Consider the following 15,177-nt stretch of genomic DNA (forward strand, 5'->3'; position numbering starts at 1 on the left):
CAGGAAGAAAGAAGCAAGAAGGCTGAAGGGGAAGACTCCCACACAAACACTACGCTAGACTGTAAACAACCCAAACTAGTTCATTATACATACAGACTTTCTAAGAGTTCTAGTTCCTTCAAACTATCTACTGTTCAGCCATTTTTAACTACCTTTTTCATCACAAACATTATAATTGTAAATAATGCGCAATGAATCTGCAAATCATTTAACTAAACTTCTCCAGTGATGTTTTGAAACATCTACAACAATCTCTCTCTCTCCACTGCTATCACCAACTTGAAGGCTCAGCATTAGCCTGGTCCCAGGTTTGTGCTGTACAACCAACTTGTTCACTGCCAAACATGGCTCCCCAACCACATCTGTCCTTGTTCTAGAGCTCCTTGTAGGTCTACGATCCATCCATACTCATAGCCAGAACTCTGGGATTTTCATGAAACGTTTGGCTGTAATAAACTAGTTTGTGGAAGTGCTGATGATCGTGACGCTCACGAGTTAGCGTGCCACTAAGTTAATAACCATGGGCCCTAATAATCATGAATGAGTTAGCGTGCCACTAAGTTAATAACCATGGGCCCTAATAATCATGAATGAGTTAGCGTGCCACTAAGTTAATAATCATGAATGAGTTAGCGTGCCACTAAGTTAATAATCATGAATGAGTTACATGGCCCTCTGCTGCTGATAGATACATCAGTAGCCCCCAATCCCCTCCAGGCCAAAGCAAAACATTGGTTTGAGTCAATCTAGTTTATTAAAACTGAATTTATCATGGTCCATCAATATAGCTGATTGGTTGAATTAGCAAAGAGTGATCGACATACACAGTCTTTGTCTCATTGTAACCCAGATTTCAACCACAAATTATACCAATAGAGTTCCAAAGATTGGTTTATTTCTAGTTGAATTTAAGTTTGTTGACAACTCAATCAAATATGAACCAAAATTGTATGTTGATATGATGTCTTTGCTCGGAAAGTAGATTGAATTTCCTTGGATAAAGGTAGCTCTGGTCCAGTGTGCTGCTGGCTAACACTGAGCTCAGTAAGCCGCACGTAACACCCTGGATCAGAGCTAAATAATAGCAGGAGATCTATGAACTGAAACAAAAAGGTAGGGGATAAAGGAAGCTCCCAGCTGCGTAAAATGTCAATGACTGAGCTATGTCTCTTCAACCTGCAACGCACGGCATCTAGAGCTGAAAATCACAAAAGCATGACAGCAAATTTCACTAAGTTGCCACGGGAGCACCAAGGTCTGTCTGAAGAAAACAGATGTGCAAGCGAGAAGGTTGAGATTGAACGCAGCCAAAAAAGAGAAAATCTGTCTCTGTGTACAGATAATATGACAGATATCACATATCACAGACATCACTGCGACTACTTGTCATTTTAAAGTGTTTTTCATGGTTGCAAAGACGAGGGACGCAAATGCCATCGCTTGAAGAACGATCCAACCACATATTTACATAATTGAATTCCCCTAAATAAAGTTGATATGCTGTGTTGTTATATCTGCATATAACGTATTCTACACATTCACTATTACTGAATCCATTGTAACACATACATCAGTGGTTCCCAACCTTTTTCTGTTACTGTATCCACCTGAATTTTGCTCTGCCCGGAGTATCCTTGAAGTACCCCCTCAAGTGCATTTTACCAGCAGGCCTATGGTCTTATGAGTCTTCTCAAGTACCCCCTGTGGATAGACCAAGTACCCCCAGGGGTCCTAGTATCCCTGCTTGGGAACCTCTGACATACATTATGTAATCTATTGTGTATTTTCATGAGATGAAAACTGAGTCTGACTGTTACGGTCATACAGTGTAGGGTGAAGTTTCCCCTAGACGCTGATCTTGGGTCAGTTTTTGCATTTCCCCCCCCTAATAGTTACGTTTACGATTGGAGGAGGGGAAGCTGATCCTAGATCTATACCTAGGGGAAACTTTACCGCCCCCAGCATAAAATACCAGGAGAAGGGCCTTCCTCCCATCCCAACTCCTAGCCCAACTCAATACATGCAAGTAAAGCTTAACAGGTATTAGTTCATAAATGCCGTTACATTCCAATGAATTCATTGTGGTTGAGATTGCAGCCGTCAGCACACCATGTTGAAACGATGTCAATTTTTTGGGATAGAAGGGGTTGAGAGCGTGTGTGTGTCAGCGACAGCATACATGTGTAGGATCTTAATTTGATCACCCTGTTGCAGGAGAACTTTCTTGCAATGCAAGAGATTTTAAAGCTTCTGATTTCCACTTTGAAATTACCGAAATGATTTTCCCTTATTAAAAAATGTATTAACCCATACAAAAATGTCCATGAATTATAATCCACATAATAATTCACATTTCCTGTTGCTGCAGGGTTATTTTTCTGATTTAGCAAACTGGCTCAAATTAAGATCCTACATCTGTATGAGATTGTCAAACTCTGCAAGTGTGTGAGAGAAAGGAGAATAAGAGTTGAAGACAGCTGAGTAGACATGACATAGAAAGAGGGGACAACTGGTGTAGACATGACATAGAAAGAGGGGACAGCTGGTGTAGACATGACATAGAAAGAGGGGACAGCTGGTGTAGACATGACATAGAAAGAGGGGACAGCTGGTGTACACATGACATAGAAAGAGGGGACAACTGGTGTAGACATGACATAGAAAGAGGGGACAGCTGGTGTAGACATGACATAGAAAGAGGGGACAGCTGGTGTAGACATGACATAGAAAGAGGGGACAGCTGGTGTAGACATGACATAGAAAGAGGGGACAGCTGGGGTACACATGACATAGAAAGAGGGGACAACTGGTGTACACATGACATAGAAAGAGGGGACAGCTGGGGTAGACATGACATAGAAAGAGGGGACAGCTGGGGTAGACATGACATAGAAAGAGGGGACAGCTGGGGTAGACATGACATAGAAAGAAGGGATTTAGAAATATGGGGAGCGTGAGGTAGGGAGGCAGGATGTGAAATATGAATAGCCAAGCATGAGTGTGTTTGAGGAGCTCACAGTCCAGGGTAAAACAGAAAAGATGCCTTGGTCAGCAAAAGGTAAGCTAGCCTTTCTAATGCAATGCAGAAAACTGACAGAGAACAGAACATTGCTAATATTGACCTATGGCTGTGTGTGTGTGTGTGTGTGTGTGTGTGTGTGTGTGTGTGTGTGTGTGTGTGTGTGTGTGTGTGTGTGTGTGTGTGTGTGTGTGTGTGTGTGTGTGTGTGTGTGTGTGCGTGCGTGCGTGCGTGCGTGCGTGCGTGCGTGCGTGCGTGCGTGCGTGCGTGCGTGCGTGTTCGCCCATAAGACCTGGGTTCAAATACAATTTTAAATCATTTCAAATAACGCTTACCTAGCCCAATTGAACCAGTAGAATAGCTGCACTACTGCACATCTGGCACTCCAGGCAGGCTAAAGCAAACACTAGAAGCAGGGGCGCAACTTTCACTTGGGACGGGAGGGGACATGTCCCCCCCCCCCAGTTTTATCATTGGAATGTGATACACAACGAGGTAAGGGTGTGCTTTAGGACCATGCGGACGCCTGAGTGGTCGGGTAGGCTGTTTGGAGTGTTTATCCGATTGGATAAAAAAATATATATATATACACTATATATGTTATGTCCCCCCTCACTTAAAAAAACAAACAAAGTTGTGCCCCTGACTAGAAGTATTTGAAATATTTAAAATAGTATTTGAACCCATGTTTGACTTGCGTGTGTATGCCTCCCTGTGCTTCTGTATGAGTCCTTGTGGTGGAGTCTGATAAAGCTACGGACACTCTGTATCCATCCAACCACTAACAAACACACGCTCTGTCTGCCTGCGCAAAGAAAAGTAGTTCTGACTCGTCTATAAATGTTTCATTACTCCTGGGGCCACAACCTGAACAATGAATATGAATAGATGTGAGTGAGTTTTAGGAGACAGTGGTGTTATAGAGGTGAGAGAGTATTGATATCGTATTGGATTGCTGTAATGTGATCGTGAATACAGTCTGTGTCATTCATGTCATGTATGTAAAAAACAAAAACATGGTTTGTTTTTACTCATGTTTTAGTGTGCAAGTACAGATCGGGAACATTATATGGAATATAATAAGCCCGTTTGAGTACATAACACATCCACATGTCTTACTGTATCGGCCTAAATACATTTGATGAATAGTGCCTGTATGGGGTATACGCATATGAATTCATGTGTTATTCTGTGGGTATGATGGTGGGCATTTGTGAATGCAATAGGGTATACTATTTAATATTAAATAGTTTTTTTATAAAGCATGTTGCATGTACTGTAAATAAACATGTGTCATGCCAACTGCTATGCGTGAAAGATAGTTGCATTGAGTACATGTAATCTACATGCAGAGTACATATAATCTACATGCAGAGAGTACATATAATCTACATGCAGAGAGTACATATAATCTACATGCAGAGAGTACATGTCATCTACATGCAGAGTGCATATAATCTACATGCAGAGAGTACATATAATCTACATGCAGAGAGTACATGCCATCTACATGCAGAGTACATATAATCTACATGCAGAGAGTACATATAATCTACATGCAGAGAGTACATGTCATCTACATGCAGAGTACATGATGGTCTAAGTGCCCTCCCCTCAGAACTTTGTAAATCTCTCAATAATCCCATCTTTTCATGACTATATTGGCTATGCTACACTGTCAACTCATTTACAAGAAAAGATTGAAAGAAAATGGGATAGGAAAAGTCCTGGGGTTATAAATAAACTCGATTTTAATCGGGTGTTCGGTGCCCTAACCCTTGTCGAGAAATTTGGCAGACTTGGCACTTGTTCCTGCAACAACGATTCCGCCACTGTGCGCATGCTGATGTGATCAGGGAGCTCGAGACACTAGGAACAGCACATTTATCTCGCGCCGTGGGAAAAGAAAGTGATCAGCAAGCGCTTTTCCTCTCTTCTTGACATGACGAAGCGCTCAAGGGAGACAGAAATGCATTTATCTTCTGCACAACAGTAACGTGAAAGGCCCACATTTACAACAAATATTTACAAAAAAATATAGAAAACATTTCCACTTTTGACAGAGAAGAAAATGTTTAAATATATACATTTTTGGTTATGAATGTCGGAGAGCGCAGCATCACAACATCCACATCTCGTGCGCGACAGCATCACATAGTGAATCATTTACCGGGTGAGTCTGGCCACCGGCTCGCTTGTTCTTTATCATTCCGGTTTCATTGCCCAACAAAGCGCTGCACCAAGAAACTGTCGGGGGTATAATCACTGCCCGCCCAGGACGCACAACTTCCTTGGCCCTTTACGCGGAAAGGCATGCACCATAGCCTAGACTGCGCGCAAAGCACCCTACTGCAATGGACCTAAAAATACAGAAAAGTGGGAGTTGAGGATTTCGACTACCGCAGTCCACCCCACTCACAGAAGCTCCTCGCTTCTAGATCCACACACACACACACACACACACACACACTGCAATAGCCTGCATCCACGGCACCTTCGCAGATAGAACGAAACAAATAAAAGCACATAAAAGTTTCTTACCGGTGTTTTTATCTTTATCACTCATGTTTCACTGCAAATAAGAGCTGGTCTAGTGGGTAAGTTGAAGGTACTGCTTCGATGTGAATGTGCCTGGTCGGGTTGCGCCTTCCTTCCGCCTCTTCAGATGGGGCAGCAGGGACAGCAGAGGAGCTGGACGCTGAGCTGAAGTCAGATCGATAAACAGTTAAGATCTGTTAGAAACGCTGTAAACACGGTAGCTATTTTGGCGTGTCTGTGTTGTGCTTCTGTTTAATGACTGAATGGGCGGGGGTTCAGGTGTGAGTGTGTGCGTCTGAGTGAGAGAGAGCGAGAGCGAGAGAGAGAGAGAGAGAGAGAGAGGCAATGAGAAGAGCCGAGCTAGGGTATATTTTGCTGCAGGCTGGAATAGTATACCTGCCATAGGATACTGCAGGCCGGCCATCTGTCAGACGCTGTTCCCTCAAGTATATGCTGCAGTTCCGCGGAAGTATTGAGGTTTATAAAATAATGAAGATGGATGAGGTTTAAAATGCTTATTTCAGAAAGTGGAGTTGTTTAACAATGCCAGCACATGACAGTAAGCTGCATATGTGCGACCCCTTCCTCCTTTGCGGTGTAGCAACAACCTACACAAAATAAAGCATCAATATATGCTAAAAATCCACTTAGTCTGCAATGGTGGTAATCAATGTTCAGTATGGGAGCACATTCAGCGAATTGATCATACTTTTGGCTAGAGGGCTTCAGAAAATGCAAGTCCGAACCTTACAACAACAAAAAACATGTAAAATGTCCTGTTTCACATGTGAAAATCAATCACACGTGGGAAAAAAAATCTAATTTGCAGGTTCACTGTGTAAGAAAACAACATGTGAAAATCCCACTTTCACATGTGGAATTGCAATTCCACATGTGAAACTTTTTCACATATGAAACTGCAAATTAGATTTTTACATATGATTGTTTTTCACATGTCAACTTGCACTTTTACATGTGAAAGTGAACATCTAATTTCAGTTTCATGTGTGAAAAAGTTTCACATGTGGAATTGCAATTCCACATGTGAAAGTGGGATTTTCACATGTTGTTTTCTTACACAGTGAACCTGCAAATTAGATTTTTTTTCAAACTCCACATTGTTTAAAGTAAACGTAAACAAACACTGTATAGTCTAAAAACATGGTTAAAACTATCATTTTGATATCATGGATGGTCAGTCCTTAGCAGTTTAGTCTATGGATTTGAGAGTGGTTGCATTTCTCCAGCCCCATTCCTCAGCTTTTTAACGAAACTGTGGCGGGGACAGCACTTTGTTAATGTTTCAATTAGGATTGCTGCTTTAAACACCTCTATTGGAGTCATAGTGTTATTATATGGTGCAATTCTCTAGTAAGTGAGTTAACTTTTGTGCCATTAAATATCAAGTAAAACTTCTGAAGTCGAGAGCAAAATGATTTCATATTGCAATAAAAAAAATTATGATAGTAACCACGTTTCCTGTCAGCTTTTATGCGAGAACAGTCATACTGACTTAAAAAAAAAATCATGACAGCTGTGATGGAAAATGGAAGTTTCGGTACAATTATATAAATGCTGACAGTTCATTTGTTCGTCGGACATGGTGGGATCTTTTTGTGTCGGTGAAATTCATTATGCGAGAAATTGCGTTTGAAACGCATTTATGAGCAAATATTGATATAAAAACCAGCATTTCAAAGTAAACTTGGAGTCACACGATGATGTGGTGTGTGGTCCTCCCACTATGACTCGGGAAACTTTACAGTTTATTCGGTTACAGATTAAATCAACGATGATGAACTTCACAGGGCGGTGAAAGTGCACAGTGATCTTGATAATCCTTCCCAATAAATAACGAGGGTGTGATTCTGGTGACCGATGCTTGACAAGTACAAATATTGTAGACTAACCTACCCACACTGTATCTGAGAGCTGTTGGGTAGAGCACACGTGTCAAGACCAGAGTAGACACATTTCCTATTTAACGCAACAGTTTGTGACAAAACTGTTGGTAGGGTTGAAAATGCGATGGAAACACGTGCAATTTTTTCTTATTTTGTTTGCACGACTTCATCACGCAATGGTTTTTATGTGCAACAAGTCAGTTTGGTGGAACACTCCATGATGGGAAAATTCTCATATTTTCTTTATGCATGAAAATCTGTTGCTAATTGGATGGAAAACTAGCTACTGAAAACAAAACATAAACCCCAAAGAATGGATAACAAAACAATATATTGAAAGGAAATACTTTTTTACATGTAAGAGCTAATGAATTGTAAATGGATGCAACAAAAATAATTTCTGTGAAACATTTCTCATGACAACACAATTAATTTAAACTCCTCCCTCTTTCCTGTAATTTTCCCTATCTTCGGTTGTGTTATCCTGGCCTTTGCTTTCGCTGCCCTTTTTTCTGCTTCCAGTTTTAGCACATTCATTTCAGCAACACAGCACCCTGCATCCCACTTCTGCATGGCTTGCCTCTTACATGGACTTGCTCCACAACATTAAGTAGTCAAACTATAGGTTCACATACTGGCGGAGCAGTGAATGGAAACTGTGGAGTTCTAGTGTGAAGAATAGCACTTGCCCAGTCGGCATTTTCTGTAAAAGCTGGTCACCACTGGAACCAACTTCCTGAAAACGTAAAATGTGTGGCTAATGTTTGTGAGCTCACACAATAAGTGAAAAAGTGGTTTAAGGAACAGCAAGATTGTAGACACGTTTATTAACCTTTTTTGTTTGTTGTTTGTAATATTTCATTGTTTTTGTATTTTCTACTACTTCATTGTTTGTATTTTACTGTATTTTCTTTTTCACAATTATTATTTGTTATTCAAATTATTTTTAACTTGCCTTTTTTGTGTTATTCAAATTATTTTTAACTTGCTTTTTTTGTGCGTGAAAAGTTTGTGATTCTAAATGTTTTTATCTATCTTCCCAGGGACTACAGATGAAAACTAGCCAGCTGGCTAAATCTAGCACATTTACAGACATGTTAATTCATTTGCATTGTCTCTGTCAAATAAATACATTTATAAATAAACTTTGATGCATGTTGTTCTTTCTCTGCTCAGGATTCGTTTACAAAGGTGATGTTTGGGTTCACCGTGACCTGCCAGATGCACAAAATTATCATTATCTGGCTAATAGTTGGGGCCGGTGGTAAAAATGGGCTGGTGAATTAGAAACGCCAAAGCCAATTTATGATCCCAGTCCGCACCTGACCATGACCAAAGGCTTGCTGTGTGGACATAAGACTTTTTTTTTATTTTGTTCCAAAATGTTTGCATCACCATGTCTAGCATCCATTGCACCTGTGATCATATGTTGTCAAATGTAACCCTGTGAGAGAATGCAAAATCATGTTCAGTTTTACAGTGGTTTTTATCTTTATTCAAATGGTTCGAAATGAATACCAAACAATGTACTACATATTTATGCATGTCTTTGATTTTGCTGTTTGTCGACTATGACTTTATAATCAGTAAAATACATTTTTTCAACTTGAAGGAATATTGCTACATGGAAATTGAATAATTACAGTACGCCTAAAATATCCCAAGGTGATTTATTTACGTATTCAGCCATCAACTGAACCCCTTCCTCTGTTGATCTGCATTTCAATTTGCCCTGTATCCTTTCTTTATCCTGTTAGAACACTGTCTTACTAAAGTCATCTGCTAGGATCAGGAAGTCTTTAGTTAACCTGTCTCTATGTGATCCATCTTGAATGGCAGATGATGCATTTATGACAATGTTAGTCAATTAATAGCCTAGCAAAAGAGAACGTTTTGTCAGAAAGATATCAATATTTGATGAATGAGGATCAATAACATTGGCTCAAGTCTATGGTCCCCATTACTCAACAGTAATATAACACTGAAATTAACAACTATTAGCGGATAAATGTACTGCACATTTTATCAAAGGACCTCCGTTTAAATGTGTGAACTTTAATCCCCTCTTGACCCCACTTCCCACCCTGAAAGAACATTAGTCTAATGTCTGTGCAGTGATCTCTTCCAGTGCACTGTACCGCAGTGGTGTGTTTTACAATTCATCTTTTACCTTTTACGTAATCCAAATGCTCTGGTCCAAAATTGGTTGGAGCTACCCTTCCGACCTCTGCCCACTACAGGCTCAACAACAAGACCAGCTCGGGATCCGTTTAAAAAAATAAAAATAATGTTTTAAGGACTTCCGAAGTAGCCATACACATCTACTATCCCTCGAGATCTTTATTTATTCAGTACATGTATTAAAACGAGTCACCACGTGAGGTATTATCTAACCGGCTCATTGATCAAAGTCTGAGAAACCACCTAGTCAGCTCTCTGTTAGGACACTAGGATAACAGATTGTGTTTCCTGATGGTATAAAAATAAGTTTGGTTCCAGACTGCTGAAATAGATGGCCAAATCAAACTCAACAGGGCATCAGTCTTTGGCTACAGACCCCTCATTTTATGTACACTGATCAAAAATATAAACGCATCATGTAAAGTGTTGGTATGTTTCATGAGCTGAAATAAAAAAATCACAAAAATATTCCATATACACAAAAAGCTTTTTTCTCTCAGTCATAAAGCCCTTTTGTGGATAAAAAATCTTTCTGATTGGCTGGGCCTGGCTCCCCCATGGCTGCACCCCTGTCCAGTCATGAAATCCATAGATCTTTTAAATTGTTATTAAGTCTATATAAAATATACATACAAATATATTATTTGCATGAAAGACATTGGTTTAGTATGTAGATTGGTGCAGGATAATGCAAAAGAGCATGATCCAAAGCAAGAAAATTTCAGCAGGATATGGATTAACAATGTCGTATGTTGTAAATAGGTCCAGGTTGGTGCATAGGAATCACATGACGTACATAATGAACTACTAACACAGTCTGTTTCTGGACATCATCCCCCGTTACCATAGTAATGGACAAACTCTTGAAAAGGGTGGGGAGTTAGTGAAACAGTAGCTGGAACACAGTTGTTCCAGATCTGCCTCTTATGGTCATTGTCACGCCAAACAGACTGGCCTCAAGGCAAGGGACACACAGCCTTTATTGAACTTGGGTGGTGGGTGGGAGTGTCTGTCAGTCTGGTGGTGGGTGGGAGTGTCTGTCAGTCTGGTGGTGGGTGGGAGTGTCTGTCAGTCTGGTGGTGGGTGGGAGTGTCTGTCAGTCTGGTGGTGGGTGGGAGTGTGTCAGTCTGGTGGTGGGTGGGAGTGGTTCAGTCTGGTGGTGGGTGGGAGTGTCTGTCAGTCTGGTGGTGGGTGGGAGTGTCTGTCAGTCTGGAGGTGGGTGGGAGTGTCTGTCAGTCTGGAGGTGGGTGGGAGTTTGTCAGTCTGGTGGTGGGTGGTATCATCCTGATTCCTGCTTACAAGCAAAAACTCAAACAGGAAGTACCGCTCAATACGGATGTGGTCCGATGAAGCGGATACTAAACTACAGGACTGTTTCACTAGCACATACTGGAATATGTTCTGGGATTCATCTGATGGCATTGAAGAGTATACCACATCTGTCACCGGCTTCATTAATAAGTGCATCGACGACGTCGTCCCCACAGTGACCGTATGTACATATCCCAACCAGAAGTAATGGATTACAGGTAACATCTACACTGAGCTAAAGGCTAGAGCTGCTGCTTTCAAGGAGCGGGACACTAATCCCACGGTTTATAAGAAATCCAGCTACGCCCTCCGTTGAACCATGAAACAGGCAAAGCGTCAATAGAGGACTAAGATCAAATCCTAATACTCTGACGCTCTTCGGATGTGGCAGGGCTTGCAAACTATCATGGATTACAAAGGGAAACCCATCCCCTAGCTGCCTAGTGATGCGGAGCCTACCAGACAAGCTAATTGCCTTCTATGCTCGCTTCGAGGCAAGCAACACTGAACCATGCATGAAAGCACCAGCTGTTCCGGACGACTGTATCATCATGCTCTCCGTAGTCGATGTGAGTAAGACCTTTAAACAGGTTAACATTCACAAGGCTGCAGGGCCAGATGGATTACCAGGACGCGTACTCAGAGCATGCGCTGACCATCTGACAAGTGTCTTCACTGACATTTTCAACCTCTCTAATACCTACATGTTTCAAGCAGACCACCATAGTCCCTGTGCCCAAGAACGCCACAGTAACCTGCCTAAATGACTACAGCACTGTAGCACTCACATCTATAGACATGAAATGCTTTGAAAGTCATGGCTCACATCAACACCATCATCCCAGAAACCCTGGACCCACTCCAATTCGCATACCGCCCGAACAGATCCACAGACGATGCAATCTCCATTGCACTCACACACTGCCCATTCCCACCTACGTTAGAATGCTATTCAGCGTTCAACACCATAGTACCCTCAAAGCTCATCACTAAGCTAAGGACCCTGGGACTGAACACTTCCCTCTGCATCTGGATCCTGCACTTCCTGAAGGGCCGCCCCGAGGTGGTAAGGGTAGGCAACAACACATCTGCCACGCTAACCCTCAACACGGGGGCCCCTCAGGGGTGCGTGCTTAGTCCCCTTGACCTCCTGGCCAAGCACAACTCCAACATGATCATTAAGTTTGCCGACGACACGACGGTGGTAGGCCTGATCACCGATGACGATAAGACAGCCTATAGGGAGGTGGTCAGAGTCCTGGCAGTGTGGTGCCAGGACAACAACCTCTCCCTCAAGGTGATCAAGAAATGGGAGCTGATCGTGAACTACAGGAAAAGGAGGGCCGAGCACGCCCCCATTCGCATCAACGGGGCTGTAGTGGAGCAGGTTGAGAGCTTCAAGTTCCTTGGTGTCTAAATCACTAGGACCTATCATGGTCCAAACACATCAAGACAGTCATGAAGAGGGCACAACAAAGCCTATTCCCCCTCAGGAAACTAAAAAATCGTCAAAAGGTTCTACAGCTGCAACATCGAGAGCATCCTGACTGGTTGCATCACTGCCTGGTACGGCAACTGCTCAGCCTCCGACCGCAAGGCACTACAGAGGGTAGTGCGTACGGCCCAGTACATCACTGGGGCTAAGCTGCTACTCTCTGTTTATCATATATGCAAAGTCACTTTAACTATACATTCATGTACATACTACATCAATTAGCCCGACTAACTGGTGTCCTTGCACATTGGCTACCCGGTCTATCAGGATCATGTCCCACCACCCGCCAACCCCTCTTTTACACTACTGCGACTCTCTGTTTATCATATATTAATAGTCACTTTAACCATACCTACATGTACATTCTACCTCAATTAGCCTGACTAACCGGTGCCTGTATATAGCCTCGCTACTGTTATTTTTCACTGTCTTTTTACTGTTGTTTTTATTTCTTTACTTACCTATTGTTCACTTAGTACCTATTTTTTTACTGAAAAATTGCACTGTTGGTTAGAGCCTGTAAGTAAGCATTTCACTGTAAGGTCTACACCTGTTGCATTCGGCTCACGTGACAAATAAACTTTGATTTGATTTGCTGAACAGTTAATCAAATGGCCATCAGGACTATTTACATTGACCCCCTTATTTTAGTCTTATTTATGATGATTTCTTTGCACTCTTGCATAGGCTCTATGTACACTCACTGGACTCTACCCACACACTCATTCATACTACACTGACACTCCAACACGCACACAGACAAACACACACGGACACACACAAAACACACACATGCATATTGATGCTACACACACACACCGCTGCTACTCTCTGTTTATTATCTATGTATAGTCACTTTACCCCTACCTACATGTACATATTACCTCAATTACCTCAACTAACCCGTACCCCTGCACATTGACTCGGTACCAGTAACCCTTGTGTACGCTGTAGCCTTGTTATTGTTATTTTATTGTGTTACTATTTTTCCTTTAGTTTATTTAGCACATTTTTCTTACTTACTTTTTAAAAAAACTCTGCATTGTTGGTTAAGGGCTCTTAAATCAGCATTTCAGGGAAAGGTCTACCTATACCTGTTGTATTTACATTTACATTTCTACTGTATGTTTGCTTATTCCATGTGTATCTCTGTGTTGTTGTATGTGTCGAACTGCTTTGCTTTATCTTGGCCAGGTCGCAGTTGCAAATGAGAACTTGTTCACAACTAACCTACCTGGTTAAATAAAGGTGAAATTTAAAAATTTAAAAAATAAAAGTATTTGGCCATGTTACAAATAAAATTTGATTTGATACCCTCCCTGATCTTCGAACTGGCCACCGTCTGTATCCCTGTACCCTCTGTACCCCTGTACCCTGGGGATTATTGGGATATGAGGGAGAGAAAGAAGCTCGAGATAGAAGTGGTGGCAAGTTATATCCATCCATTCCAGACACACAGGCTGTGTTTATACAGGCAGCCTATTTTTGATCTTTAGCCACTAATTGGCCTTTTGACAAATCAGATATTTTGCCAATAGTTGGGCAAAAGAATAGAATTGGGTTACCTGTTTAAATGCAGCCACAGAGACACACCCAGACAAGACACTTCCTGTCACATGACTGATGCCATTGCCGGCCCTTATGCAGACAGAAGAGGACCCTGGTTGGCGTCTGTTCATGGCAGATCGATAAGAGGACCTGAAAGAAGACACCAGACCACTGCTGGGAAAAATGCACTGTATCGATCAGGGAGGAACCCAGAGTCCTCTACAGACTTTTCCACCACAGGGGGAGAGAGAGTGAAAGAGAGTGTGTGTGTGCAATTGTGCATGTGTGTCTGTTGTTGCAGTGCTGAAGGGTTGAGCAGACTTGTGCGGTACACTAATGGAGTGGTCCTCAAACCTCTCCTCGGGGGATGTTTCACAATTTTGTTGTAGCTCTGGACTAGCTCAACTGATTCACCTATTGAAGGGCTTGATAATTAGTTGCCAAGTTGAGTCAGAATAGCTGTAGAATAGATCAAATACATGGAATGGCTGGAGGTCCCTGAGGAGAGGTTTGAGAACCACTGCACTAATGTAATCATGCATGCTTAATAGAGCTTAACAGCCAACCCTAAACCACCAACAGTTTTTACCCAAGTCTACTTCTGGGGCCTCTCAAATATTTATGCAGCTCCCCTCTGTTCTTTTCTTCTTCTCCTTTCCATCTTGACTTCTCCACTCTTTCTGTCATTTCTCCTCCCCTGTAACTTCTCTCCTCTTCCCTCACCATCTCTCCTCTTCCCTCTCTTCCCCTCTGCTCTCTTCAGACCTAGACCTGCAGAATATCATCTAACTTGGCAGCGTGTCCTTGGGGTTTACACTCTCTGGCAAAGTTAGACTCTATCTCTCTCTACCCCTCGCTTTCTGTTTTTCATTTTCCTCTCTCACTGTCTCTCTGTCCTAAAGTATCTCACTTTCTCTTTTGTATCTGTCCGATTAGTTTCCAAACACAACAATGCTCCAACATCAACTCCTCTCGTCTTTCTTTCCTGTGTCTTTCCCCCACTTAATTGCCTGTTCATGTTCTCTCCCTATTCTCTTTCCTATCCACAACAAACTAATACTAAATGGGGTACATTAAAAGGTTAGCAGAGTGAAAGGATGAAATGTACAGTTAGTTAAAGTAGCAAGCTCGGAGCAAGCCAAGCATGTGACGTGCAAGTTGTGGGGCGGCACAATGGTGTG

General features: G+C 42.0%; 1 protein-coding gene across 2 annotated transcripts in view; it reads right to left on the bottom strand.

Moving 5' to 3' along the window:
- The window catches only part of LOC129823710 (fibroblast growth factor 12), a 75,278-nt gene extending 69,418 nt beyond the window's left edge, over positions 1-5,860 (bottom strand). The window contains exon 1 of one of the 2 annotated variants that reach the window (XM_055882648.1): positions 5,561-5,860. In XM_055882648.1, coding sequence (XP_055738623.1) covers positions 5,561-5,585 — 25 coding nt within the window. In that variant the 5' untranslated portion in view covers positions 5,586-5,860. The remainder of the gene's footprint in view (positions 1-5,560) is intronic. The other variant, XM_055882650.1, reaches the window with a different exon arrangement.
- Between the last annotated feature and the right edge of the window lie 9,317 nt (positions 5,861-15,177).

This window comes from Salvelinus fontinalis, chromosome 26, assembly GCF_029448725.1.
Source record: "Salvelinus fontinalis isolate EN_2023a chromosome 26, ASM2944872v1, whole genome shotgun sequence".
NCBI lineage: Eukaryota > Metazoa > Chordata > Actinopteri > Salmoniformes > Salmonidae > Salvelinus > Salvelinus fontinalis.